This window comes from Osmerus mordax, chromosome 1 (genome assembly GCF_038355195.1).
Source record: "Osmerus mordax isolate fOsmMor3 chromosome 1, fOsmMor3.pri, whole genome shotgun sequence".
Taxonomy (NCBI): domain Eukaryota; kingdom Metazoa; phylum Chordata; class Actinopteri; order Osmeriformes; family Osmeridae; genus Osmerus; species Osmerus mordax.
The window spans coordinates 21,493,573-21,521,431 of record NC_090050.1 but is presented as its reverse complement, the minus strand read 5'-3'; the positions used below and the strand labels follow the sequence as shown (position 1 = coordinate 21,521,431).

The following is a 27,859-nucleotide window of genomic DNA, read 5'->3' as shown; positions in this document are numbered from 1 at the left end:
GTATCTGTACTATCTGAGTGAAGGGTGTACTTCTGCCATCTCTGTGCTAATTACCAAGCAGTTTGAAAATACAACGCCACCAGAGGTCAATGTTGTACAACACATTGCGGTTTATCACGTCGCCACTCTCGCGATACTTTTATTCCCCCATCCGGCGGAGACAGACAGAGGAGATGGCGGCTAGAGGTGGTTTTCAATCGGCCCCAACTGGTGGTGGAGGCGGTGGAATGGGACCTGGACCCCCAGTACCTGGTGGTGGACCAGGTATGGGACCTGGAACTCCGTCGGGAAGGATGGGACCCTCTTCGGGCGCACAGAATCACCTTTACCGCTCCCCAATGCCTGGGCCTGGATACCCGGTGAGGCACAAATTCTCAGCGGCTTTTTTAGCTGGTTAGCCGCTTACGTTAACTAGTGTAGTGCTAGTGGTAGCTTGCAAGAACAAAGCCTTTGCTTTGTGGCGGCTAGCCAGTGGACAGGGCCACACATTTGAATACACAGAGGGCCGTGAGCCAGTTAGATATTTTTTCCAATTCATTCATTTCTTATTAGCTGAATCAAGTTAGCTACGTTTGTTTAGTAGCTCGTTATGTAGCTAGAATAGCTTAGCCATCTAATCCTAACGTTACAGCTAGAAGAAAAAGGCTACCGCTAGATAGGCTGCTCAACATAGCACAACTGAAGCCAACTAGCCAGCGAGAAATACAGACAGGAATCTAGTGCTAGCCAGTTAGCCAACCTCTTTTAGTTTGTTAGACTATCATAAAGTAGAGTAAAGTGGAGCTAAGGTTTGGACTGGACCACAATTTAAAGTACTGACTTTAGTCTGCTAGTTAGTTAGTAATTTTAGCAAGCAGATATTTGGTTTTCAAGTCTGACAGCTGGTTTGCAGACAACTCGATCATGCATGCTGCTGCTGTCGAAGCTAGCTGGCTAACTACTTCTACCTGCCCCAAAGCACACTAATAAACCTACTATTTCAATGTCTTCAATATATATCTTCAATTTCCCCTTTATAGCTAAACGGAACAACCTCATATACAGTACAGTCTTTTGCAAGGACCCATCTGGTGTTGCAAACTTGTGTAAATAAGAAGTAACGTTAGAGTTAGCAGCGGCTTTTTCGTAATTTTTGACTTGTCTTCCGTAGTGCACGAATGGGAATGAAACTTCGTCCTCTCCTTCTTACAGTCTTGTTCAATAACTCGAAAATACATTTTTGGTAACTGTTTTGTCTGTTCTCTCGCGGCCTTGGGTTGCTTTCACCCGTTCAAGCTGCCTTGGCAACATCACAAAGGAATCCACATAGGTATCTAGCTAGCTATTATACTTGCTAGATAGACTTTCATTTTCCAGTAAAAAAAAAAAAAAAAACAAGGTCGTTTTCATAGAAACGTAGAGGATAATTATTCAAAGGGAGTTTAATTCGTTTTTTGAATTCCTTTCCCTCAGCTCTAGGTTTTCACCCCAAAAATGTATTGTAGTTGATTATAAAATGATCTGGTTTATAAAAAGAATTATAAACGGAAGGTGTATCACGAAAAGCTTTGAAACAAGAGGCATCAGAAAATGTGATTGCATTGGAGCAACATAGTTGTCACTTTGGTGGATTTAATGCTGTTGCTTATTTGAAAAAGGTAACTCTTAACTGTTTATACTATTCTATTTAATCAACACTAGCAAATCTCTTGAATTGGAGTAATGCATTCAATATAAGTTGTACCTGATCATAAACACTTAATCATCACGTATTTGACTATGCAGACCTAGAATATTTTACTATATTCTTTGTGTTTCTGGTCCCAGTGTCCTCGAACCTTCAGAAGACTGGTACAAATCACCATGGTGATGAATGAAAAGGTTTACTGTAGGGACGAAATGCAATAAGGAGACCACACAATGAAACACTAGTTGTACGTTTCAGATTAAGTAGCTTCAGATGGCTGCCCCTGTGAATACGATGCGTGCGTGCATGGACTGCTGCTGCCTTCAGCAGGAGGGAGAGCAGCAGAGGGGCAGGTTGTGGAGTGCTGCCTTCCCTACCCCAGTAACAGGCTGCAGAAAGAGAGAGCGAGCTAGGACGAAGAGGGAGGGAGCGTGAGAGAGAGAGGGAGGGAGGGAGGGGTGTGTCTGCTTCTCCCTGGTGTGAAGCTCACAGCTCTGTGTGACTTGTCATCAGAAGGGGATCTGTTATTCGCTGGCAGCTCTGTTAGCACTGATGCATTCAGAGACGCAAAGCAGACTGTTTGATTTCCTGGCACATGGCTTGGTGAGTTCTTCATATGCATGTCTACACGTCTGGGTGGAGAAAGAAAGCACACCTGCAAATTCTACTTCTGTGTTTGGAGTCGGTTTCGAACCTTAAGGGTTTTTTTTTGCCTGCCAGCTTATTGAAAGTTGTTTTCTAGTAGGCTAAGGCAGCTGATTTAAGAATTTGTGTTTTTTCTTTGGCCAGTATTTTTTAAATTAGTCTTAATATTAGCTTATTTTTTTCTTTTTGTATATTCTTGCCTATTTGTTACTATTACCTTGCCTCTTAAGAATTTCAGTGCTCACAATTACCAGTTTTTATAATGCGCATATTTTTGACTTGATAAATGCTGTAGTAGGCCAGTCAGATGAAAATGTGTTAGGTACATCTGTAAATGTAATCCCACATAGCCTGTAGTTAGTTTAGATTAAGCAATGAGTGAATTTAGCCTATTCTCTACACTTGTTTCTTAACTGTTGTCTGAATATTCTCCTTGTGACTCAGACACATTGTTATCATTGTGAAGGGGAGGGAATTTGGTTGGAGTGCTCTTCAGTCAATGAAACAACCTTCGTTTAGGACATTGCCTTGGCAGCTCTTTCTCTGTCCTTGAGAAGCAGTAGTAGTAGTCAGTGGAAAAGAAGCATAATTTACTTTTATTTGCACAGTCCAAGTCATTACATTCACACCACTGGGGAAAAACCCATACAAGTTTCAAATCATGTTGTTTTTTTACTTCAGTATTGCTGTCAACCCACCTAGATACATCATTGGGACATGTGTTGGTGAGGTCATGGCAGTGCCTTGGACCCTAAAATCTCCATTAGCCTTTATGTGTAGATTAGCTATCAGATTGTGGTGGAGTCCAAAATTGAATGTAGTAATACTGCAACACTGACCTCACGTAATCTCACCTCTCATCTCAGTCTACCCTGTCAGGCCATACGTCCGTATTGACCGACATCTTATCAGAGCCTTTTCCATCCTGACATCCTTCTGCCCTTTCTAACATCCCTGTTTTTCTCTCCCTCCACACAGAGACCAGGGATGCCCCCATCAAGCCGCATGCCCCCCCAGGGCCCCCCCATGGGCCCCCCGGGGTACGGCTCCAGCCCCGTGTCCCGGCCTGGGATGCCCGTCATGGACCCCTCCAGGAAGAGACCCGCCCCCCAGCAGATGCAGGTCCAGCAGCAGAACCGCAACCAGCAGTAAGTTGAGTTCTCTCATAGTTGTCTGCCTGGCTTGTGTTCACAACAGTGAGATTTTCTGCTGATGAAATGTGATGGTATATCTCCATTGTAAATGAAAGGAAGCAAATGTACATGTAGATAAAGTCCAAAGGATTGGTAGGCTATGCTGTGTTACCTATATGTCTAGAGGGATGAGTTGGACAAAATAGAAATGTAGAGCCACGTGTTTGAGAAAGCATGGCTGGCAGTCCAGTTGTACAGACCCAGAGGTTGTCATCTATCCAGTCGTGTTAGATCAGAGGGTTACTTTAGAGAGGGGAGGTGGGAAAGATGTGCTGTGACGTCTCGGAGCAGTATTATTTTCTCCTGTTACTGAGCCCTTTCAGTCACATTGTTTTGACGTCTCTCCGCAGCACCAAGAAGAAGAAGATGGCCGACAAAATCCTACCTCAGCGGGTGAGTCTCAATGGACGTCGCCAAATAAATCATATTTTATGGTGCCACTTCCACCCTTTATATTCATGCTGTGTCAAATGGATGTTTCTGAAATGGGGTCTGCCTGTAAACTACCGTAGGAAATCCCCCCCCATACACTGTAATCAATCTGAAGTCCTTATCATCAGTCGTTTCATAACCAAACTGCCCAAATCAATCCTTTACATATTTAAAGTTGAAAAACAATGGTGTCTTTGAAATCAGTACTGTTTTCCAAAGCAGGCTGTAACGTGTGTGTGTGTGTGTGTGTGTGTGTGTGTGTGTGTGTGTGTGTGTGTGTGTGTGTGTGTGTGTGTGTAGATCCGGGAGCTGGTCCCAGAGTCCCAGGCCTACATGGACCTGCTGGCGTTCGAGAGGAAGCTGGACCAGACCATCATGAGGAAACGTCTAGACATCCAGGAGGCCCTGAAGAGACCCATCAAGGTGAGGCTCTGTTCCTGGCTGCTGTCTGGTCTTATCAGGATGGAGCACCTGTTAGTCTGCCAACGCTGGCTGATGATTATAGACACAATTAGATTATCAAGGTGATCGATCAACATGATTTCTAAAATGGGGTGTAATGTGTTCTGTGTGTTTCAGCAAAAGAGAAAGCTTCGTATTTTCATATCCAACACCTTCAACCCTGCCAAGCCTGATGCTGAGGATGGGGAGGGGACCGTTGCATCATGGGAGCTCCGTGTCGAAGGTCGCTTGCTTGAAGATGTAAGACTGACCCCTTCCATTTTCCTGGCCCTCGTGGGATTCTTGTAAAAATTTATCTCTCCATCCATCCTGTCTTTGAGATATCACTGATCTGATATCCGCAGCTGTATAGAGAACAGCAGGTTTACAACCTATCCCTTCACGTTAGATCATTACCTTGTGATGGGAACGAGGGAAAGATGTTTTGTCATTCGAGCAGAGCTCGTCTCTCGTTCATTTGGCACACATCCTCCTAAATGACTCTCCAGCTGGAAGTAATTAGTGCTGGTGTCTGTTGTAGACGGCTGTGTCCAAGTATGAAGCCACCAAGCAGAAGAGGAAGTTTTCCTCCTTCTTCAAGTCTCTGGTGATCGAGTTGGACAAGGACCTGTATGGGCCAGACAATCATCTGGTAGAGGTAATGATGATGTTGACTCTTCTAAAGTAGTTTCACACAGTTTCTTAGGCTCTGATGGAAAATCCTTCTTAGTTGAATTACCATATGACATCAACTGTTTTGTTTGATATCTGTCTCATTGCTCCTCCTCCTCCTCAGTGGCACAGGACTGCCACCACCCAGGAGACTGATGGTTTCCAGGTGAAGAGGCCAGGTGATGTGGGTGTGCGCTGCACTGTGCTTCTCATGCTTGACTACCAGGTACGGATATGCTCCTAGTCCTCTCCCCTCTCAAATAAATAAAGGCAACTGAATAATCTGGTTACCCCTGAGAGTTAACTGCAGCTTTAAGTTGGGTGAGGTGTTTGGTGTTCATAGGGACCTACTATAGAGGTCACTAGTTCAGGCTTGGAGGTGTATATTTTTAGCTCAAACATATGTTTCACTGCCACCTTTCTCTCTCTCTCTCTCCCCCCTCCTCTCACATAGCCCCCTCAGTTCAAGCTGGACCCGCGCTTGGCCCGTATGCTGGGGATCCACACCCAGACCAGGCCGGTCATCATCCAGGCGCTCTGGCAGTATGTGAAGACCCACAAGCTGCAGGACCCCCATGAGAGAGAGTTCATCAACTGTGACAAGTACCTGCAGCAGGTCTGGATTGTAAAAGTTATTACACTAGAACTACTGGACTTGAATGGAGTTTAGGCCAAAGTAATGTTTGTCCTTAGATGTTTGGTTTGTATGAGAACTTGTCAGCTATGAAATATTGAACATGTTTGTGGGTATAGATGAGTGACACTTGAATGCATTTATGGTTATTAACTAGTTGTGTTTGTGTGTGCTGGCAGATCTTTGAAACCCAGCGGATGAAGTTCTCTGAGATCCCCCAGCGTCTCCACGCCCTCCTAATGCCTCCAGAACCAATCATCATCAACCATGTCATCAGGTAGGCTCCGCCTCCAGCTGGAGTGGCACATGATCGAATCAGGTCTTCAACCCTGGTCCCCATGTCCTGCTGGCCTGCGTGTTTGAGATGTTTCCCTGCTCCAACACACCTGATTCATATTCAGCCGCGCATGATAACGACCCACATGTACGAGAGAGAGACTGAACTTTCAAATGTGCTTCTTTGTATTTATCCAGCGTTGACCCCAACGACCAGAAGAAGACTGCCTGCTACGACATCGACGTGGAGGTGGACGACACTCTGAAGACCCAGATGAACTCCTTCCTGCTCTCCACAGCCAGCCAGCAGGAGATCGCAGGGCTGGACAACAAGGTTAGCAGAACATGGGAGGTGTCACAACAAGGTTAGCAGAACATGGGAGGTGTCACAACAAGGTTAGCAGAACATGGGAGGTGTCACAACAAGGTTAGCAGAACATGGGAGGTGTCACAACAAGGTTAGCAGAACATGGGAGGTGTCACAACAAGGTTAGCAGAACATGGGAGGTGGGTCAACAAGCTTAGCAGAACATGGGAGGTGTCACAACATGGTTCTATGCACTGAGGCCCAAAATGTTAGTTTTCTGTGTTGAAGTGTTCTGGCCATCATGGAGCCCAACACAGCAGAGGCCATCCTGTCTTTGTTGCTGGGCTCCAGCCTGGCTGGTCGGGGGGTGGGGGGATGTTTGGCAGTGTCTCCACGCTCCAGGTTGTTTGGGTTCTGTGTGTTTGTCGGCAAGCCCTCTTTCTGTCTGGGGGATCAAAGCTGGTTCAGAGACGTGCACACGAACACACACAATCCACATCCACGTACGTTTGAACACAAACTATTGAAACATTCATATTAAATAAACAATTCACACATCTGTGTTGCTGATATCAGGGTTACAGTGTCTAGTTTTGTACGCCTGCTTTGTTTTCTCCCCCTCATCTTAGCTGACTACTTGATTCTTTTTTATTATTGAAGAGCTGTGTTGAATGATTCACTTGTCTTTGATCTAGTCAGTGTAGCTAAGCTGTCTACTAAAGTGCATCCACAATGGCCTGAATAGGGTCCCTCTCATTACTGAGGTTTGATTTGATTGAGATTGCTTCTGACCTGGAGACCCCCCACACACACCCCTCCACAGATACATGAGACCATTGAGACCATCAACCAGCTGAAGACCCAGAGAGAGTTCATGCTCAGCTTCGCCAGGGACCCTCAGGGCTTCATCAACGACTGGCTGCAGTCCCAGTGCAGAGACCTCAAGGTAGGCCCGGCGCACAGTGACCTTTCCTGGCTCCCTTTCAACCCTCCGTTGGCTAACTGTTGATGTTGGCGAGGAAAATGGCATTAAGAAGTTACAACAGCGACTGTTTTCCCCCTGTCAATAGAACAACAATGAGGTGTCTCCAAAAACTCCAGGTCATTTAGGAACATTGTGACTCTCTGCCAGTGGTGTACACCAGGCGTACTGTTGACAACCAGCAGGAGCCCAGAGCAGAGTTCAGTTCCCCTCCCCCCCTTCCCCCCTCCCTAGCAGCCCATAGACTGGATTAGACCCTTGTCCTCCTGTCCATCGACCATCCACCCTCCCTGTCACCCCCTCTTCACCCAGGGCTGTTTGTTCAGCTAGTTTCTAGAACAGGACCTTTACCAGCCTTTCAGCGTGTCTCTGTGTGTAAACGCAGGGCTGGAGCAAAGCCCAGGGTCCACTGGCTGTCCCGCTGTGGAGGAAACCAACTCAGGACTAGCCTCACAGGAGAGGCTAACTCCCCACTGTCAGTTAGAGCCAGGCAGCCGTGTGGTCAGTGTTTGTCACATGGTATCATTAGCACGGAGGCCTGGCTCGCCCGGACAGAGTTTTTCGACCTGAAGCTAAATATACTAAAATGGTCTCGAATGCATAACCTCCTTTACCAAACCTTTTTCCGTACCAAAAGATTCCCACCCCTACTAAACAGACAGTAACACTTTTAGATTAAGGTGATTTTCATTTTGTGTAAAATCAGGGCACCAACAACTGATTTTTACTTTTTCCTCATATACCTAATCAGACCTGTTGTACACCTTATTATACCAAGTAGAAAAAGTATCCTGACTATGGTTAAAAAAAAAAAAAACCTTGGTTACCCTCTGGACTTACTCATTTAGTGATCACGTGACACCCACTGAAACTAAAGGAACCTATGGATCGATTTGTACCAAAACAACAGAAACCAATGAGGCATCAAACAACACTAAAACAACATTTAAAATACAAGATAAGGCAAACTTGTACAAGCATTGCAACTAAAACATTATGTATATATAGCGACACAGGTTAGAATGCTATCTCAGTCTTCACAAGTTATTTACCATCAAACACGAGGGAGACCTTAATTCTATTGTTAGAAGAGGGGGCAAAAACTCCCCCGCTTAGTCGTAAATGTACATGCCTTAAATTCCCCAACAGCAGAGCTTTCCCTGAGGGTGTGTCTACAGTTGAGTGATTTACCCCTGATACAGCCGCACACTTTCTTTCACACCTGATAAAAAATAAAAAAAAACCCTAATGTAAATCCCGGCCTGTGTTGCTCTGTCCAGACCATGACTGACGTGGTGGCCAACCCTGAGGAGGAGCGCAGGGCAGAGTTCTACTTCCAGCCCTGGGCCCAGGAGGCTGTGTGTCGCTACTTCTACTCCAAGGTAAGCACCTCTTCTCCCGCCCTCCCTCCCTCCCTCCACCTCCTGGAGCCAAACTGGAGGCACTGGAGGTGTCAACTGTGCTGTTGTTGTGTGTTCAGACATCTGTGAGTACAGGTGGGGCCTTTATATTTGTCTGAATAAAGGAATACCTCCACCCACAGGATGTGGTTTTCACTCATTCATTTAAATGTTTAATGAAAGGCTGTGAAAGATTCCGAGAGGGCTTTAGTGTGTCTGCAGTCCTTTGCCTGTCCTTCTGCATCTGGGTCACAACCTCAGTCGCTACCTCTCCTATCTGCAGTGTGAGTACATCAATCAGAACGTCATCTCAGGTGACTGACCTCCTGTATCTGTCCTTGTGATCGTGTCGCAGGTTCAGCAGAGACGGCAGGAGCTGGAGCAGGCTCTGGGGATCAGGAACACCTGAGGACCTCGGGAACACCGGAGCACCTCCGCACACGCAGAGGAGGGTTGTGTGGGACATCAACTCTCCTGATTGGACAGATATAGTTATAGAGTGCTTTATTGCTACATAGATATAGAATCTTGTTTTTAACGTGACCATGCAGCTCGGTGTGTATTTTTGATGAGGTTGCCCCCGTCCCCTCAGTTTTGTCTTGTTGAAGCCCATGCTGTCTCACTCTGAACCTGGCGTGTTGCTTCACATGCGTCTATGCCTTACCTCCTAAGCATTCCTGCTATTATGAAATAGGGCGCCCCTTTACCCTCGGCACAGGTTCCATGTAACTAATGGAATTGTATTTTCTGTAATTGCAGCATATGTGTCTTGAATCCTGAACTGAATTGATATGAATATAGCACACACTACCATTCGGTCTTCTAGGTTAGAAATGGCCTGGTTGGTATATTTGTTTGTTGATATGTTGTGATTGTCACATATACATCTATGACATCTTCATTTTAGGTTACTTTCTCAAAGTGTGATGCTGAATTCTCCATCAATGCTCAGCCACTGCAGACTCTACTGTACCTCTGAAACTGTGGCCATGCAATGTGTGTGTTCATTTAGTCGGTTTTCTCCATTGGGCAATTTAATTCAGTCTTCAACAGATATTTGTTTATGTTGATATTCTTTGTGTTAAAAAAGAAAAAGAAAAAAAAAAAGAATATATTAAGACTTGTCTTGTTAGTTGGTAAAGATTATTCAGGAAGTAGTGATAGGACCTAGTCTTTATAGTCTCGTAAATACTGAGCAGAAAAAACAGAGCTCTGATCTGGAGGAAAGCGTGTCTGTTCTGTTTCCACGACGACAGATCCTCTGGTCTCTGTGAAGCTCAGTTAGTTTTTGATATGTAACCAGATTGTTATACCCTGTTCAGTGATCCCTGTGTTTTACACCAGAAGATTTTTCATAATCACCTCAGATGTGCTGGTTTTGTAAAGGTCAGGAGAAGCTGAAAGCCCACACTGTGTTAGGTGAAGGTTGATTTATTCTGCTATGATTTGCTTTTGAATTATTTTTATTTGTTTATTTTTGTATTGCCGTTCTGTGCTGAAGCCATATTCACTGGAGAAAGTGTAGTGATTTGGTCACTATTAGGTGTGGCTTCTTGAACACTTTTTTTTTTGATTGTTTGAATGTCCAGGAGGGGTGGCTTCTGTTGTGTCCTGTATGATGACATTATTTAGGCACAGCGTGGATTCTTTGTTTCCTAACTACTTCCTGGCCAGAACATTTGGATTTCCTTACATGATGTTTCCCTAATAAAGAAAATGCCCAATTTCACTGACCACAAATGAAGACTAGTTAAGAGCTGAGAGAATCTTTTAATAGACAATCTCAACAATGTTTTATAATATAAGACTATAGGCATGATCTGTGTTTCAGACATTACTTTACAAAATGTTTGAGATGAAAACCAGTGGGGATAAAGGAGCATTATAAGGACTGATCTTGTAATTGAATTGTCATACTTATAATTTTTCATGGACCAAACCTATTTTTCTGTATGTTTTAATCCTATGCTATAATAAAGGAAATCTTAATTGACTATGTTTAGTTTTCTCATACAACAGTATTGTATTTCTCAGTTTTTTTGTTTCAGACTTTCAATTGTCTCTTAGACTTGGTATTTGCACTCGGTCTTGGCCATTGGTCTCGTCAACTGTTCTAGTTGTTCTTGACCGAGTCCAGTTGCCTTTAAAAATATCAATTTTGGTCTGAAGTAACATGATTTGATTAATTCAAAATCCATCTAGATCGGGCATTGACATTGGACACCTGTTAACCAATGGTATGCCTGCCATATCTCCACGTGCATCCATTAACATTTAGCAGACGCTCTTATCGACTTACAGTAAGTACAGGGACATTCCCCCCGAGGCAAGTAGGGTGAAGTGCCTTGCCCAAGGACTCAACGTCATTTGACACGTCCAGGGTCGAACCAGCAACCTTCTGATTATTAGCCGATTCTCTAACCACTCAGCCACCTGACTCCCCCCTATCCATGCTCATGATTTACATTTTAACCAGACATACCGGTGTCTAGTGTTACACAACTATTATTACCAGGTGAACATTCTTTATTTCTGTCTCGGTCTTGACAGTCTCTCCTTTGGACTCGGTCTTGACTTGGACTCTACAAGGGTGCATTGACTACAGCTCTGCTAAGCGTAAAACTACGTATTGCTCTGCATGCATGTTCAGAATACGAATCAACATCCCCGTAACAGCGATATCGCATTGTCATTTTGATCACTTTTTCTGAGACTAGACAACTCCGCAATGACTCAAATGTATTGAGCGTTAGTTGGGGGTCATTGAAGCCTGGGCAATGATAACCAATAAAGTTGAAGGGGCGTGAACTGTACTGTCTTCCCAGTGACAAGTATAAATGCATTAGGTCTCCATTTAATCTCCGTCTCTTTGCACTGAGAGGGGTCGTTGATACACACTGGAGTTCGTACAGAATGGCAGCACCAAAGAAAGTCTGTATAATCGGCTCTGGCAACTGGTGAGTCATTATGAATGAACAATAGCTACAAAGAGCAACTTCTTGCGTACATGCAGGCACATGTTTCTTCGGGTCAGTCAGTGCCCATTTAGATTGATTTTACTTTTAATAGATGAGCTACAAAATTGATAGTTTCAAATGTGTTTGGGTTATTTGGAGACAGTTCAAGTGGGTTATGGAAGGGCCTGTTTAATGAATATGCATGTGCATGGTTATTGTCTCTCATGATTAAATCACGGTGAAGAGTCGCAGTAAAATATTTGACACTATTCGATAGCGCTAAATCTTTCTCTCTCTCTCACACACACACACACACACACACACACACACACACACACACACACACACACACACACACACACACACACACACACACACACACACACACACACACATTGATTCACGCCTATGAAGCTCTTGCGTTAATTGATATACTGTATCATCTTCCAGGGGCTCTGCCATTGCCAAGATAGTGGGTTTCAATGCAGGCAAGAATCCCAAGTTTGACAAGACCGTGAGTATGTGGGTTTTTGAGGAGCTGGTGAACGGGCGGAAACTCACGGAGATCATTAACACAGACCACGAAAATGTCAAGTATCTTCCTGGACACAAGCTGCCCCCCAATGTGGTAAGAGCTCCCTTGCAGTAGTTGTCCAATTACACATACTGAAGCTGATGTAATCATTTCAGTCAATAATGCTTTAAGGAATGTATCCTTTAACCTCTAGATCCTGAGAAAAACAACAGTATTTGTACTTTTGTGTGTGGTAACAATTGTATAAACATTGTACAAGAAAAAAGTCTTATAGGTAACGAATACAAACAGTAACTGCCCCCCCCCCCCCCCCCCCCCCCAAAGCTGGCTGTCCCAGAGCTGGTGGATGCAGTTAAAGGGGCCGACATCCTGCTCTTCGTAGTTCCACACCAGTTCATACAGAGAATATGTGAAACCATCAAAGATCACATCAAGAAGGATGCAGTGGGAATGTCTCTCATCAAGGTAGGTGCTTCCTTCCAGGGCCACATAGAAGTTCCCTGCTTCAGTCATGATGAGAGTTGGGAAAATGTTCAGGAAAGTGTTATGGATTGAATGTTGCAGTAGCACAAAACGTACACTATGGGTCGAGTATTTTCTTTTCTACTGTGTGTGTGTGCGTGTGTGTGTGCATGTGTGTGTGGTGTGTTTGTGCGCGTGCGTGCGTGTGTGGTGTACAGGGTGTGGATGAGGGTCCCGAGGGACTGAAGCTGATCTCTGAGGTCATACGAGGAAAGCTTGGGATCAGCATGACGGTGCTCATGGGAGCTAACATCGCCAACGAGGTTGCAGACGAGAAGTTCTGTGAAACCACAATCGGTATGGAGCTCGAGTAATAGAGATGTGGATCCAAACCATAGTTTGGTAGCTCTACCTGTAACTAGAACATATGAATAACTGTTATATAGGAATCATCCATGCCTTTGGTTAGATTATTTGTCATATCACTAATGCACTTGCATCCATTGCTGTTTTATCAACTATGATCAGTGCCACATATTTGCTCCAAGGCTTCATGCCAGTGCTGTTACAGCTAGGTTTGTCCGCCTTCAGGATGTAAGGACAAGGTGAACGGGCCCATCCTGAAGGAGCTGATGCAGACCACCAACTTCAGGGTTACTGTGGTGGAGGAGGCAGATGTGGTGGAGATCTGTGGAGCTCTCAAGGTTAGCTGTTCGCTGGTCCAGTCTGAAACAAAGAAGTCTGCACACTGTAGTAACTCCTTAATTGACAGTGAAACAGTGTCGATCGATTCGGTGTGGATTTTGAGGTACACAGAATGACTGTCAAGCTGCCTCTCCCCTCCCCTTTACCCTTCGATTAGAATATTGTGGCGGTGGGTGCAGGTTTCTGTGACGGTCTTGGTTTCGGTGACAACACCAAGGCAGCGGTGATCCGCCTGGGCCTGATGGAGATGATCGCCTTCACCCGGGTCTTCTGCACTAACGGGCCCGTCTCCCCGACAACATTCCTGGAGAGTTGTGGCATCGCTGACCTCATCACAACCTGCTACGGAGGACGCAACCGCAAGGTCGGCGAGGCGTTCGCTAAAACAGGAAAGGTAAGAGAAGAAGAATACCCAGAGACCTCGCTGTCTGAGCACCACTTAATTCATGTTTCATTACCTGCTTGTTCCTTTCTTTATCTCTTCCTCTCTACCTCTTGTCCGGTGGGCTTCCCTCTTCAGTCTATTGAGGAGCTGGAGAAGGAGATGCTGAATGGACAAAAGCTTCAGGGTCCAGCCACGGCATCAGAAGTCCACCATATTCTGAAAATCAAAAACCTAGTGGACAAGTGAGTTGAAACTCTAATCAAATCCTGTCCATTGTTAAATACGATGTCACAAAGTGCCTCACAGATGCTAGTACCGGAGACCCGATGAAATCCTTCATAGAGTAGATTAACTTTTTGTTGAGGGGGAAGGGGGTTGCAATGTTATGTTAACTGTCAAAAACTAGTTCTAAGGAAAGCGTTTTTCCGTGTTTATGGAAATCCAGAACAACAACAACCCTGAACAAACTAAATTCTGAGCTTCAGATTCACCTCACATATTCCTACTAACTAAAACTGCCCCTCCTCTGTTCTCTTCCTCCCTCCAGGTTCCCTCTGTTCAATGCTGTTTACCAGATCTGCTTCAATGGACACTCGGTGAAAGAGTTCATTACCTGTTTGCAGAACCACCCTGAGCACATGTAATAGACTGAAGGAGCTTTTTCTGGGGTTGCAGGCACACCAGGAAACCAGTCGGAGTGAAGATTCGAAGAGAGGCAGAGAAGCAAGTTGGATGATTGCGCCTCATCTAACTGTCTGAAAGGAAAACACTACCTGTCTCAGTTTTTACTGAATCATGAATGTTTTTTGGTGGTACATTTGTAATGGGCTAATGTTTTATACACTAGTATGCATTAGTGTACAACAGAAGGCATTGATAAACCAGTTGTCATATTGTTCTTAAAACCTTTAGGATGTGAATTGCCTTTAAATGAGACTACGCTTTAGGTGCTCTTTGATCATCATAGGAATTCCTATGCTAATATTTAAGAAAGATATGGAGACTATATTTCCATATCCTGGTTTAATTTCCTGAAGAGATGAAAGTACTATGAATGACTTTTGACCCTAGGGTAAATATGTCTTGTAAACCATTTGTATTTACTTAGGTTTAACCAAGGACTTGAATAAATAACTCATTCACAGCTCTTGCCTAACTATTATTCTGACGAGTCTGTTTCTAAAAGCATGCCGTCGGACGGAACTTATTTAGGATTACATTTATCACAGGTTTTATAGCAGTGATGAACTGACTGCTTTCTAATCACATCAGTGATGCCACTGTACATGGCCTTGCCGAGGATCTCTCCACACATGCACGCCCTCTTGAGCTTCCAAGTAACGTGATCTCCACTGTTGCACTTGATTTTACCTAAATATAAAGTGCATTACAAATACAATTATTATTTATTTTTATTTATCTCCATCTGGCTATCCTGCCACCCTAAACTCTTCACCTTTACCATTTTCTAGAGTGTACTTTAACCTTGCTCTGTGTGCAGGTCCGGTCTGGACCTTCAGTTCCACGACGGTGGACTGAGATGGAATGCTTTTTTTTTGGTCATTATTTATGGCATGCATTGGACCTTGCAGGGGAGGGGGAATATGTAATGTTCTGCTCTTCTCTGCAATTACAGTGTTTAAAAAAAAAATATTAGGTATATCTGTAAAGCATTTTTTGTGAAACATTGATTGACTTTGATATTTTTTATTATGGTTGTGATTGACCTCTGCCAACTCAGTATATTTATTAATGCATATAGTTTATCATGCATGTTGTTGGATGACATCCTTCCAAAACTATGTAACTAATTTGGAGAAGGTTCAAAGCTGAAAGGCAAATATATTCACTTGTTGAGTACTATACAGTCAAAATATTACATTGTATTTTTTTTTCGAAACCAGTTGACCAAATACTGAGTTAACGAACTTGACCTGTTCTCTACAATTTAGAATTTGATTCCACAGCTGAAATCCTTTGCATAGTTATGAGTCAAATGTCCTATGGGATTTCTAATAATAACCCCTTCCATCGGCCAAAGGTGGAACTATAATTAGTGAGAGTGTAAACAAGGGTTTGGAAAGACTAACCAAGACCATCAAAACAGCAGCTGCCTTAATAAAGTACGATCAGTGACCTACAGTATGCCTATACCCCAAATAACAAAAATATCCTGACTGAAAATCACATATTATGATTAGATTCCCACTTTTGTTTATGTAAGATTCAATGGAGATACTCATCACTTCAGACTTATACATGTACGTATGCACTACAATTCTGAGGAACAATGAAAAGTGAGCGTAAAATATGTTGAGTAATAACGTTTAAAACAATACCGAAATTCTCTCCAATGTGGTTGTAATGCCAGCTATGGCCACAAGGGGACGCAACCATCTTGTTCTAAAAAAGTTAACGGTTCTTTGTGTTAGTTCTTCGTGATCGCTATTTTCCTTTTAAGTATGCCTGTATCATGTAATTGTATTCCTTGGAAAACAAATAAAGTGGTTGTTGACGTGGTGGTGACGATCTATGGGGATCGAAGGATGTTAGGGAATATTATGTCTGCTTTCATCACTTTGCTTGAGGTGGGTGGAGGTGGGGCAGTTTCTCTTTTACTTCCTCAATCCATCCCCATCTCGGTAGTAACTAACGTTATGTTCTCGAGCTTGTTTATACTGACTAGTCCAGAACACCCAGCTCCACAGAGGAGAGGCGACGGATTATTTCCTCACATTTTCTTCCAAAAATACACATTTATTGGTGGAAGACGATTTACTGTTTGATATGGCTGCTATTTCAGCATGGTTTTGGAACGAGAGGTTTTGGCTCCCACACAATGTAACTTGGGCGGATCTTGCAGACCCAGCGCCTGGAGTGGAGTATCCAAAAGCTGGACACTTGCTCTCTGCCTTGCCGTTGGCTTTGTGGATCTTTGCCGTCAGAATACTGTTTGAGAGGTATGAACTAGGCGAGGTTATATGTTAAAAAAAAAAAAAAAAAGAAGAAAAAAAAGAAGCTACTAACATGGTTTGGGTAAATCCAGTCTTGAAAATTACACTTCCACGTGCCATGATGACGAGTAAACTTTCACCACAGAAAGCACCAACCATAACTTGCAGTTACGTGTGCCCACTTGCTCTAGTACCAAACGAACGGGTTTGGGCCTTGGCATGTACATTCATTCAAACAACAAGCTAGATGGATGGCTTACAAAATTGTCAAATAGGTTGTTGTCACGGTGACGGTGTTAACTAGAAACGTCTAGTTGTTGCTTGGACTGGGAGTTGGATAATAGCATAGCAGCAAGCTAATTAGCTAGCTATCAATCTCTCCATCAATGCAAATCACGCTCGGCTTGTCCACAATAGTTAGCTCTAGCCTAGGCTGCATGCCAGCAAACAGACTTTGGTCAATTAAGTTAACATTGCCCTTGCTACGATACCACAGACGCTTGAGTTTTTGTTTACATTTACATCCATCTTTTTAACCCAGGGAGTTTATCGCAAACGGTCACAGCCTTAAGTATTAACGACTTGGGTTATTTCTTCGTCAATAACGCCTGAAAATGCTCCAGGCGCAACATAGCCTACGTGTTGTGACTTGCCATGGCACTCCCATAGAACTACTTTTCATAGTTAACTTTTACTTTATAAGTACTACAACAAAGAGTTTTGATATAGATGTGTTGCTGAAAGCGAACCCACGTCTGAAGTCATATTCATGATTCAGATCACACGATGCAGTTAATCGTTTTCTCTCTTTTGCCCTCCAGGCTAAGGGCCTGTGGACCACTCCCAGCGGCATTGATTGACATTATTTCTCGGTGTCTTTCTGGAATATCGAGCCCAACAGCCCATTTGGTCGTTTTGTTGTGAGATAATGGCTTTTTGTTAATGTCCTTCGATCCAGGTGCTGTATCACAGACTTCCTTGAGATAATTCGACCCAAATGCTATTTTTATCAGAAAGTAGGTCAGGTTTTACCATTGATTGAATGACTTTGCCAAGCTATGTGGGGAGTAACCTATAATCTTATGTGCAATGGACCATGGGCGAAGGAGGTAGGGGCAAAGGAGTGGAGCAATAGAGCTAGAAGTTTCTCCCTGGGTTTTACCCTTGTGCTGCCTTTGGGTCATTGTGACCCACCTTTTACACCACTACGGTGGGTCCCGAAGGCAGAACACAATGAGATAAGATACGATGGAGCTAGAGTTGTTGCTTTGGAAACGGACCTCGGTAACAGAAGGGGGGGGGGGGGGGGGGATGCGAAAACAGGACCAGGCTTCCTGGCTGCCCTGTCCCTTCAGGCTGTGTTCCTGGATGATGTCATCACTCTGGCTGGGTCCTGCTCAGTCCGGCTCACTCATTCATTTATTCATCAGATAACGTCACACCGCATCTTGTGTTCCTCCCCTCCTTCGTGTCTCTGCAGTGCAAACCCACGGCATCTGTCTGTTTGCCTTGGTTTCTGTGTTTTTCGTTTGTGTTTCACGCACACACATAGTATGCACACGCACACACACGCACGCATTCAAAGTAGGGTTTGTGGTACCTGGTATGGAAATGTATAAAACCTGAAGAACCGGTCGAAACAAAATCACGCATGACTGTCCAGCCGTAGCTTTTTTTTTTTTTTTTTCATTTGTTCAAGTGCTGAATAAATGGGGGACTTTTAACAAAGAGGTGTGAGTGATGTTGAACCTGGCTCAGAGTCGCTCTCCCTGGCCAACGCCTCCTTATTCTAGGTTATCTTCATAATCTTAGTTCAAGTTAAACTGCATTGTGTTCCCACATGAACAGATGTGTATCTCTTCCTCCTAATCCTCTTCCGTCCTGTTTAGTACTTCTCAGACTGGTGATAAGAAACATGGCATTGCTTCACTTTCAGAACTCTACAATATCAATGACAGGCAGAACCGTGTTCCAGCCTGTAGGCCTTTTGAGAAGGGGTGGACTCCACTACTAACAGGCATATCTCTGGGATTATAAACACCGTTGTGATCCAGCCGTTAATTGACCCGTCTTGCTGGCTTTGACTTAACCCTTGTGTTATCTTCGGGTCATTCTGACCCATCAGTCATTGTGACCCACCGTCGTATTGCGACAACTTTACCGCATACAAAAACAAAGTGAAGCATTTTCTTTTAACCATCGGGCTGTCTCAGACCCCCCACATTGCGAAGGTTAAAATAAAATTATTTTTACTTGTTTTTGTATTGGGTAAAATTGGGTAAACACAATGATGGTTCGTTATGAACCTTTGGGTCATGTGACCCGAAGGCAGCACGAGGGTTAATACCTCACAGCTACTCCACACAGCATAAACCATCAAGTCAAATAAATTACAACCAAATGAACTCCATAGCTTCCATTTTATAGCCAGTATCCTAAGACAACCCGCAGACCTCCTTTCTGTTCGTTAAACTCATTTGTTTCCTTCAGACAGTAAACTGTCACCCCTCTCAGTCCTTCATGTACAGTAGCTGAGCCAGCTCAGAGCTAGCAGGGTTGCCGTCACCTACGTGTTCGGCCTGGAAGCCTGTCTCCAGGCAACAAGGTGTGGTTACCAAGCTGGTCACGTGATGAGGAGGGACATGGATGCTTTGGCATGTGACATAAACGTGTGTATATCAAAGACTGTCTCCTCTCTCTTAGTCTCTTTTTTTCATTCGTTGTCCATCAGTTTCCTAAATGAATCCCCATCGGTCGTTCTGCCTCTTTTTACGGCCTCTATTTCCCCCCACACACAGAGTAATGGAAAATGCTCTATTAAAATGAGATCAGATCAGGTATGTCATTAGCGCGACACTGTCGGTGTTTCTCCTGAGACGCAGCCCTCAGGCTGGTCGCACCCTTGCTCCCCAGGGTGCACTCTCACAGTCAGTATAATGGTTTTTCGGATGGCCTGGAGTGATGTTTATCGCACTTGCATACAGCTTGTTAAACCTGGTGTCTTAACAATGAACTACTCTCTCTTTGTCAAACGATTTTCTTTTGGGATCGAAACTGCGCCATCACCGTCTGTCCACATTCTTTCTTTTTTTTTTTTTTTTTACTTCCATTACAAAACAAGTAGGGCATTTGATTCTTTTCCTCATGTTGAAGGAAATAGCACAGAGGCTGGTAAAGTATGTTATTTGTGGTGATCGTCACACCACACCACAGAGAATGCTCTCTTCTACAACGGAATTTGCACCAGTGCTTTCACTACTGTTGTGACTTCCCACCTACTGGAACACTGGAGCCCAGCTCCACTGAGGAGAGGCCTGGCTCTCTCTCTCAGCTCCACTGAGGAGAGGCCTGGCTCTCTCTCTCAGCTCCACTGAGGAGAGGCCTGGCTCTCTCTCTCAGCTCCACTGAGGAGAGGCCTGGCTCTCTCTCTCAGCTCCACTGAGGAGAAGCCTGGCTCTCTCTTTCAGCTCCACTGAGGAGAAGCCTGGCTCTCTCTCTCAGCTCCACTGAGGAGAGGCCTGGCTCTCTCTCTCAATGCCGTGAGGGCTGTGGGAGGGCTGCCCGGTCTGTCAGTTTGTGTTAGTTTGGAGTTTTTATTTATGTTGGTTGAGGTTGTTTTCACCCACAGGCCAGACTACCTTTCCACACATTCATCACAACAGATCCAGACCCCTATAAGTGACGTGCCTTGTTACGCACGGACACACTTTGATTAGCCAAACGACGTCTCTTATTCTTGGTACCTGGACCTGATGCATGTGTTCTGAGAAACCCTGGACATCATTCCCACACCACACTTAATATCTCCCACAGGTGTAGTGTAATGACAAGCCTGTAAGGTCAATCAATATTGATCAAACATGTCCAGGAAGTGAAGCTGGGTGTATGGGGAAAACGCTCTACATTACAGGCCTTGTTACAGACAGTGAGTGTGCTCTATGGTCTTGAATAGGTCTTGAGTGTTGAAAGAGAATCTGTTCTGTTGGAAGGATTGGGATGGAAGTGTGATGTGTTCTGATGTGGCGCCTGGTTCTGGTCCTGGTTGTGGTCCTGGCAGGTTTGTCGCCAGTCCTTGTGCCCGGAGCCTTCATATCCACGCCGAGGTGTGCCGACGAGCCCAGCCTAACGCTGTCCTGGAGAAGGTTTTTACTTCCATCACTAAGGTAGCTGTCTGCCCAACTGTCCATGCTCGATGCTCTAGTCCAACTCCTTCCTCGTGTCACAGCCATCCTCTTTCTCCTTCTGCCTGCCCTGATCGATTGACTAATGGATTGATTGATTTGATTGGTAACTTGTGCTGTTCCTCCTCTACTTCCCTCTCTCCTCCACTCTCCTCCTTAACTATCCTTTCCTTCTCCACTCCTGTCTTTCTCCTCTCCTTTCTTTTCGTCTTCTCTCTCCTCCCCTCCTCTCCTGCCCTCCTGTCCTCCTCCTCCTCTCCTGCCCTCCTCCTGTCCTCCTCTCCTGCCCTCCTCCCCTCCTCTCCTACCCTCCTCCTCCCCTCCCCACCTCTCCTGCCCTCCTCCCCTCCTCCCCCCTTCTCCTGTATTTCCATCCCCTCTGTCCGCTCCTGTCCCGGCCGTTCCACCAGAACCCAGACTCCTACCACCTGGATGGGATGTCCAAGCAGCTGGACTGGGAGGTGAGGAAGGTGCAGCGCTGGTTCAGGCACCGCAGGAACCAGGACAAGCCTAGCATGCTCACCAAGTTCTGCGAAAGCATGTAGGTGATGGCCCAGCACAGGCTAGAGAACACAACAATACAGCTTCCCTGTCTGGGGGAGGGGGGGGAATCAAAAATGTCTGTTTGAGTATGGGTGTGTAGGAGTGTGCAAGGCTGTGGTTTCTTTGTGTGAATGTGTAGGATTGAGGCGTGGGTGTGTAGAGGGGGGTGGATGTAGTGGGTGATGGTGTGCTTGTTTACTGTTATATAGTTCTCTGGGCGTTGTGTATGTTGTGTATCTCCAACCTTTTATCTCATATATCTATTTAATGAATAGTATTGCTGCATGTAACCGTATTTTACTGGGATATTTTACTGTTCGAAGTGCATAACCAAACAATGGTTATGTCCCTTTGGGACAATAAAGTTTCATCTTATCTTTCCGTTACTCTGTCATTGACTTCTAGGTGGAGGCTCATGTTTTATCTCTGCATATTTACTTATGGAATCCACTTTCTGTGGCAGGTGAGCTGAAATCTGTATATGGTACATCTGTCATGTGACAGTGTGTGGACAGTACCTTACTTCAGAGTTGACATTGCGTGCGTGTGTGTGTGTTCTTGCATAGACACCATGGATGTGGGACACCCGCCACTGTTGGTACAACTACCCCTATCAGGTGAGACAGCTCATTTGTCACTTCACTTTCTTCTTTGTTTAACCAGGGAAGTCATTCTGAAATAGACCCAGTACATACTCGGGCCAGGCCAAGAAAACAGCCGTACATAACTTTACATTGATTTACGTAACTTTACACAGAAATGAAAATATCTCCATGACTAATGACTGCCAAAGAACAACCAAATAATGTGTTCATTCATTATGTGTGGGAATATATTTGCCATTATTTCCTTGTAACAGTGGGTAACCCTGTCCTCCCCCTTGATATCTCCCCCTTTGACCTCACCCTGGCCTTGCCTCTCCCCTGATCCCCCCCCCTTCTACCCCCTGACCTCTCCCCTGACCTCTCCCCTGACCTCTCTCCTCCCCTCTCCTACCCCTGGCTCCTCCTGGCTTCTCCCCTGACCTCTCCTACCCCTGGCTCCTCCTGGCCTCTCCCCTGACCTCTCCTACCCCTGGCTCCTCCTGGCCTCTCCCCTGACCTCTCCTCCCCATGGCTCCTCCTGGCCTCTCCCCCTCTCCAGGTTCTGACTCCTGGGATGTTCTACTACTACGTGTCAGAGCTGGCCTTCTACTGGTCACTCATGTTCTCCCAGTTCACCGACATCAAAAGGAAGGTGAGAGAGATTTCGAAATAATGTATGAATCAAAGAAACCGTGAGAGAAGAAAAATATGCTCTGTAACCCAGCCCATAAGGGAATTTGCCCTTTACACACTTGGCATTTCGAAACACGGATATAGAATAGTGTCTGATTGTAATGGGGAACGCTGTAGTGATGTGAAGTGAGGAACTGCTGCTACAGTGATATTTGGTACAACCTTTGTTCACAGAAGCATTTCAATCTAACTATTGTCGGCTTTATGCTGCGATGGTGCGAGTGAGAAAAAGAGAGAGAGAAAGAAGGAGGGAGGGTGAGAGACCTCAGCTTACACCAGTCAGGCAATAGGCTGTCAGAACGGTGTTTACGTGGGTCACATGATTGAGTAAAACTCTTTCAGTATAGCAGAGCTTGGTCCCAGCCCTGGCTGGTCGCCAGTCATGTGACTCCAGGTCTGGATGGGAGACCTGTGATAGAATCATGCCGATTCCTGGAAGCAGAAGCTGAATGGTTGTAGGTAGGACAACTGGAGAGTTCTGTCATAGTCAGAGTCTTCCTTAAGCATTTTGCTTCTTCATTTTGGATGTGAAAGAAGCACTTGTTCAGCTGGTTGACAGGCCTAATTAGAGAATTCCTGCATTATTATATTATCTTATTTTTTGCGCAAGACAGGCAGCTAGGCTGTTTAAAATCCAACCAGAACAGACCAGTGTTGTGTCGGATTTAGTGTATTATTACCCAATGTATGTCATAGCCCTAAGACTATACGTTGTAGTGTTGTAGCATTTCAGCTTGAAGAGAGAGAGAGACATCTGTTCTGTAGGCCTCCCTCACCGGAGCGGAGCTAAGGCTGGTCTTCATAGAAACACATCAGTCCTGAGGTAGTCCCATAGCAACACATCAGACCTGAGGTAGACCCATAGCAACACATCAGTCCTGAGGTAGTCCCATAGCAACACATCAGACCTGAGGTAGACCCATAGCAACACATCAGTCCTGAGGTAGTCCCATAGCAACACATCAGTCCTGAGGTAGTCCCATAGCAACACATCAGTCCTGAGGTCGACCCATAGAAACACATCAGTCCTGAGGTAGTCCCATAGCAACACATCAGACCTGAGGTAGACCAAGACATCTGTTCTCTAGGACTCCTACACTGTAACGGAGTTAAGGCTGGTCTTCATAGCAACACATCAGTCCTGAGGTAGACCCAACCTCCAGTGACATCTGACCCTCGCTCCCAGCTGTAACTTACACGTCCTCTGTGTGTATGTGTGTGTGTCATGTTCTCTCTGTTTGTGAGTGTGTCTCTCTCTCTTTCTGTTTATGTATGGCATTCTCTCTGTTTATGTGTGTGTGTGTGTGTCATGTTCTTTCTGTTTATGTGTGTGTGAGTGTCTCTCTCTCTCTTTCTATTTGGGTGTGGCATTCTCTCTGTTTATGTGTGTGTATGTGTGTGTGTCTGTGTGTGTCAAGCTTCTGTTTGTGTGCGGTTGTATCTGAAGCCGTTAATCTCTGCCCTAGCTAATCCTTCCATCCCCTTTGTTTGTGTCTGTGGGTTTGGACGAGAAATAGGATCTCTGTAGGTCACCGATTTCCGCATTGACTGCCTGGAAGGACACCAGGAGGTCATGACAGGAAAGTCCCAGACTCTCCTGAATCTAGACCTGCTAATCCAGATGCTTGAGTAAAAGTCCAGTAAGGGATTAGGTGATGAACTACCATCCCAGGGCCAGGATGTCAGCCAGGCATCACACGTCCAGCAGCAGTCACTCAGGGATTGCATTGACACCTGTTTTTGTCACAGACGGTCCGTGACAGGAAGTGTCCCGTGTTTATTTTCAGGACTTCCTGATCATGTTCATCCACCACCTGGCCACCGTCAGCCTCATCAGCTTCTCCTACGCCAACAACATGCTGCGGGTGGGCAGCCTGGTCATGTGTGTCCACGACTCCTCGGACATCCTGCTGGAGGTAGGAGGAGGGGGGGGGGGCCTGTAGGGACCCAGAGGTGTCTAGATCCTATCTCCGCCGACTATCATATCGACGTGTGGGAACAGTTGCGACACATTTGCATTTGAATAGAGGCTTTCCTTTTTCCCTCTGTCCGCGCAGTCGACTGTAAACTTACAGTTACCTTGAGCAGCATGAGTTTACCGAAAACTCTGACTCATCTTTACTCTTTCACGTCCGATTACCACAATCAGCGTCTGTGTCCTGAGAGAAAGATTGAGAAAGAAAATCACTTCAGTGAAGTTTAACACCCTGTGTTGTCTTTACTTGCCTCTTGTGTCTGTTTGTTTTGTAGGCTGCCAAGCTAGCCAACTATGCCAAATACCAGCGGCTCTGTGACTTCCTGTTCGTAGTGTTTGGAGTGGTGTTCTTCATCACACGACTCGTCATCTATCCTGTGTGGTGAGTACTCAGTCTGGAGCAGGTGTGGGTCCTAACCGGGCCGGGCTGTTCTGAGCCGTGTGCAGAACGGGCCGGGCTGTTCTGAGGCGTGTGCAGAACGGCCCGGGCTGTTCTGAGCCGTGTGCAGAACGGGCCGGGCTGTTCTGAGCCGTGTGCAGAACGGGCCGCGCCTTCCCTCCATTGACTTTTAGTTTACGTCCTGAATCAGTAGTGGAACCACTCCAGCCTGAGCACCTGCTGTGAAGGAGATGTCATGTCCAGGTACTACGTCAGTCACTGCTGGGCCTCTGGTGTTCACCAGGACCAGCAGACGGAGGCTCTGCGGAGAGGCAGACAATAGGGAGGTCCCTGAGGACCGCCGTAACCCGAGCTCCTGTATTTAGTGTCTGGGTGTGGAGATGAAGCCCAGACTCAGGAGGACTGTAATCCATCCCCTGGTGTGTGTGTGTGTGTGTGTGTGTGTGTGTGTGTGTGTGTGTGTGTGTGTGTGTGTGTGTGTGTGTGTGTGTGTGTGTGTGTGTGTGTGTGTGTGTGTGTGTGTGTGTGTGTGTGTGTGAGGGTGTGTGTGTGTGTGTGTGTGTGAGGGTGTGGGGGACGACACTTGACAAGGGCTTCTTCTCTGCTGACCTGACCATAGGTCCAAAATGAAGAAGCAAAGTGTACAGCCATCCCTCCATTCACCAAAGAGACATTTGTGCAACTTGTTTTAACCAGGAAAGGGTTAAAGTATTTAATACATCCTATATTTTGCTAAATAATAGTAGGGTTTCTTCTGTTGTGTATTCAGGCCACACCAGTTTATGTTCTCATCCTGCCAGTGGCCAGGCTGTCACTGAACATGCCCTTTCCCCATTCACTGGCCTGGAAACATCAAATTAAATATACATATATTTATGTGAATGAATAGTTCTGTTAGCTAATCAAGACCTTATGAGGAAAATCCCACTGTTTAGTCCCTTTCACGAAATCTGTCCTGACCACTTGCGTCACCAAGCTGTGTCCATGGCGATGTGGAACAAAAGGTTGGTGCTGTGTTTGTGTGACGTGGGACTCAGCATGCTAGCTCAGTGAACAACAATGTAAAGATACAACCTATGTACACATGGGTCTCAGGGACAAATTCTTATTCTGTAGTATGTGTGTGTGTGTGTATGAGGGTGTACAAGTGGTTGTGTGTCCACATGCCTACAACTTACTTTTTTATTTTCATAATTATTTATTCATTGATCTGTTCTTCCATCCACCCCCCCCCCCCCCCCCCCCCTCCCGTTTCCATGGCAGGATCCTGAACAGCACGTTGTTTGAGAGCTGGGATATCATCGGGCCCTACCCCTCCTGGTGGCTCTTCAACTCCCTGCTGCTGGTCCTGCAGGTGCTGCACGTCATCTGGTCCTACCTCATCGCGCGCATCGCCATCAAAGCCATGCTGCGGGGAAAGGTGTGTGCTTCCAGCCGTCTCTCCTCCTCATCGCAGCTCACCCAGGCGCTGCATGGATCAGCTGCAGGGACAGGCCTGGGCAGGACGGCCTCAGCTCTCAGCGGAACACGTCTGCATGCCATATCTGCACACATCACAGGACGAGCGATCACCGTGTTGTTTTTGTGAACAATGTGCTTCCCTCTCTTCTGGTTGCGCTGTAGATGTTGAAGATCTCTGGCGTCTTTCTTCGCAGAAGCAACATGTTTCTTTTCCCTGTAGGAGGACCGAGTGTCCCCTCCTCTCTCTCCACCTGTTTCTCCTCCTCTTGTTTTCCTCTGTCTGCCTGACAACATTCCTCTTTTCTCTTGCCTGTAAGTTTCTCCCCTTTCATTTCTGATCTAACTTCCTGCACTGCTTTCATTGATTACAATTTCCTGCATTCATGTAGGAGGATTGTTTCCAACTCGGAAGCACCACCTTGTGGCACGTTAAAGCACGCACAGGTTCCGTCAGCGTCACAGCTACACACAGCACATACGCCTGCGGATCAGTTGCAAAGCTTCAACATGTCAGAAACGTCTCGTCTTTCTCTGTAGGAATGCATGTCATTTCAGGTGGTCGACAATACGAAGCGGTCTCTCGGTTACAAAACAAAAAATAAACGCTGATGGTTTGAAGATAAGATCCCAAATCGTAACAGAAATGTATCGTAACGACAGCGCGTGCTCTTGATCGCGTGTCTTGACAGGTGTCCAAAGACGACCGCAGCGATGTGGAGAGCAGCTCAGAGGACGAAGGCGACCCGACCAAAGAGCGTGTCAAAGCCCTGTCGCTCCGGAGCAGCTTCCCTAAGGGAGAGAACGGCACCAACGGCACCAACGGCCACTGCATCCCCCGAGCCCGGGCACACATCAGCCACACCTGCTGACACAGGCAGGCCCAGCTGGAGGCAGGCCCAGCTGGAGGCAGGCCGGCTCCGTCCAGACACCCCCCCTCCTCCTCCAGAGATGCACTGGGCACACAGGCAGGCCCAGCTGGAGGCAGGCCCGCTCCGTCCAGACACCCCCCCCCCCTCCCCTCCTCCAGAGATGCACTGGGCAGTATCTACACTGTGCAGTATCTATCTCTGTCCTCATGAGATTCTCCTATTCCTGCTTCCTGGCTGGACTTTAAAGGTTCCTAGCCTTGTTCTCATCTCCACCACACAGCACTTTCACAACTTACTGACGGGCAGCAAGAGAGTGGACACAATTGTTTTTTGTTTGTTTGTGGACATTAATTGGGATGTAAGAGACACTAATGTGGAAGTTGCCACACCAAGTTCAAGAAAATATTCAGTCAAAATGTTTTATGTGGATGGACAGGTCTGTCAGTATGTGAAGTACTGAAGATGGTGAGTACTGGAGATTGTTTTCTCTCCCAGTTTTATTGGTTA

At 45.8% G+C, this 27,859-nt stretch overlaps 3 protein-coding genes across 5 annotated transcripts; all 3 read left to right on the top strand.

Moving 5' to 3' along the window:
• Positions 1–168: 168 nt before the first annotated feature.
• smarcd1 (SWI/SNF related, matrix associated, actin dependent regulator of chromatin, subfamily d, member 1) lies at positions 169–10,639 on the top strand. Of its 2 annotated transcripts, none has more exons than XM_067244022.1 (13): positions 169–359; positions 3,290–3,459; positions 3,855–3,897; positions 4,237–4,359; positions 4,516–4,638; positions 4,919–5,035; positions 5,174–5,275; positions 5,504–5,665; positions 5,863–5,960; positions 6,158–6,293; positions 7,090–7,212; positions 8,529–8,630; positions 9,004–10,639. In XM_067244022.1, the coding sequence occupies exons 1-13, from the start codon at positions 174–176 to the stop codon at positions 9,055–9,057; spliced, it is 1,539 nt and encodes a 512-aa protein (XP_067100123.1). In that variant the 5' UTR covers positions 169–173; the 3' UTR covers positions 9,058–10,639. The 2 variants fall into 2 exon arrangements, with proteins under 2 accessions (XP_067100123.1, XP_067100116.1); XM_067244015.1 differs by having other exon boundaries at positions 3,828–3,897.
• An 875-nt stretch (positions 10,640–11,514) lies between these two features.
• On the top strand, positions 11,515–14,836 carry LOC136946821 (glycerol-3-phosphate dehydrogenase [NAD(+)], cytoplasmic-like). Its single transcript, XM_067240964.1, has 8 exons — positions 11,515–11,605; positions 12,056–12,233; positions 12,465–12,605; positions 12,821–12,959; positions 13,194–13,306; positions 13,465–13,701; positions 13,828–13,934; positions 14,240–14,836. The coding sequence occupies exons 1-8, from the start codon at positions 11,562–11,564 to the stop codon at positions 14,334–14,336; spliced, it is 1,056 nt and encodes a 351-aa protein (XP_067097065.1). The 5' UTR covers positions 11,515–11,561; the 3' UTR covers positions 14,337–14,836.
• Positions 14,837–16,368: 1,532 nt separating this feature from the next.
• On the top strand, positions 16,369–27,627 carry cers5 (ceramide synthase 5). 2 transcript variants are annotated; one of them, XM_067243003.1, is made up of 11 exons: positions 16,369–16,652; positions 20,704–20,809; positions 21,238–21,368; positions 21,776–21,833; positions 21,937–21,987; positions 22,514–22,606; positions 24,435–24,563; positions 24,898–25,004; positions 26,286–26,442; positions 27,173–27,377; positions 27,469–27,627. In XM_067243003.1, the coding sequence occupies exons 1-10, from the start codon at positions 16,480–16,482 to the stop codon at positions 27,350–27,352; spliced, it is 1,185 nt and encodes a 394-aa protein (XP_067099104.1). In that variant the 5' UTR covers positions 16,369–16,479; the 3' UTR covers positions 27,353–27,377; positions 27,469–27,627. The 2 variants fall into 2 exon arrangements, with proteins under 2 accessions (XP_067099104.1, XP_067099020.1); XM_067242919.1 differs by having other exon boundaries at positions 27,173–27,627.
• The last annotated feature ends 232 nt before the right edge of the window (positions 27,628–27,859 follow it).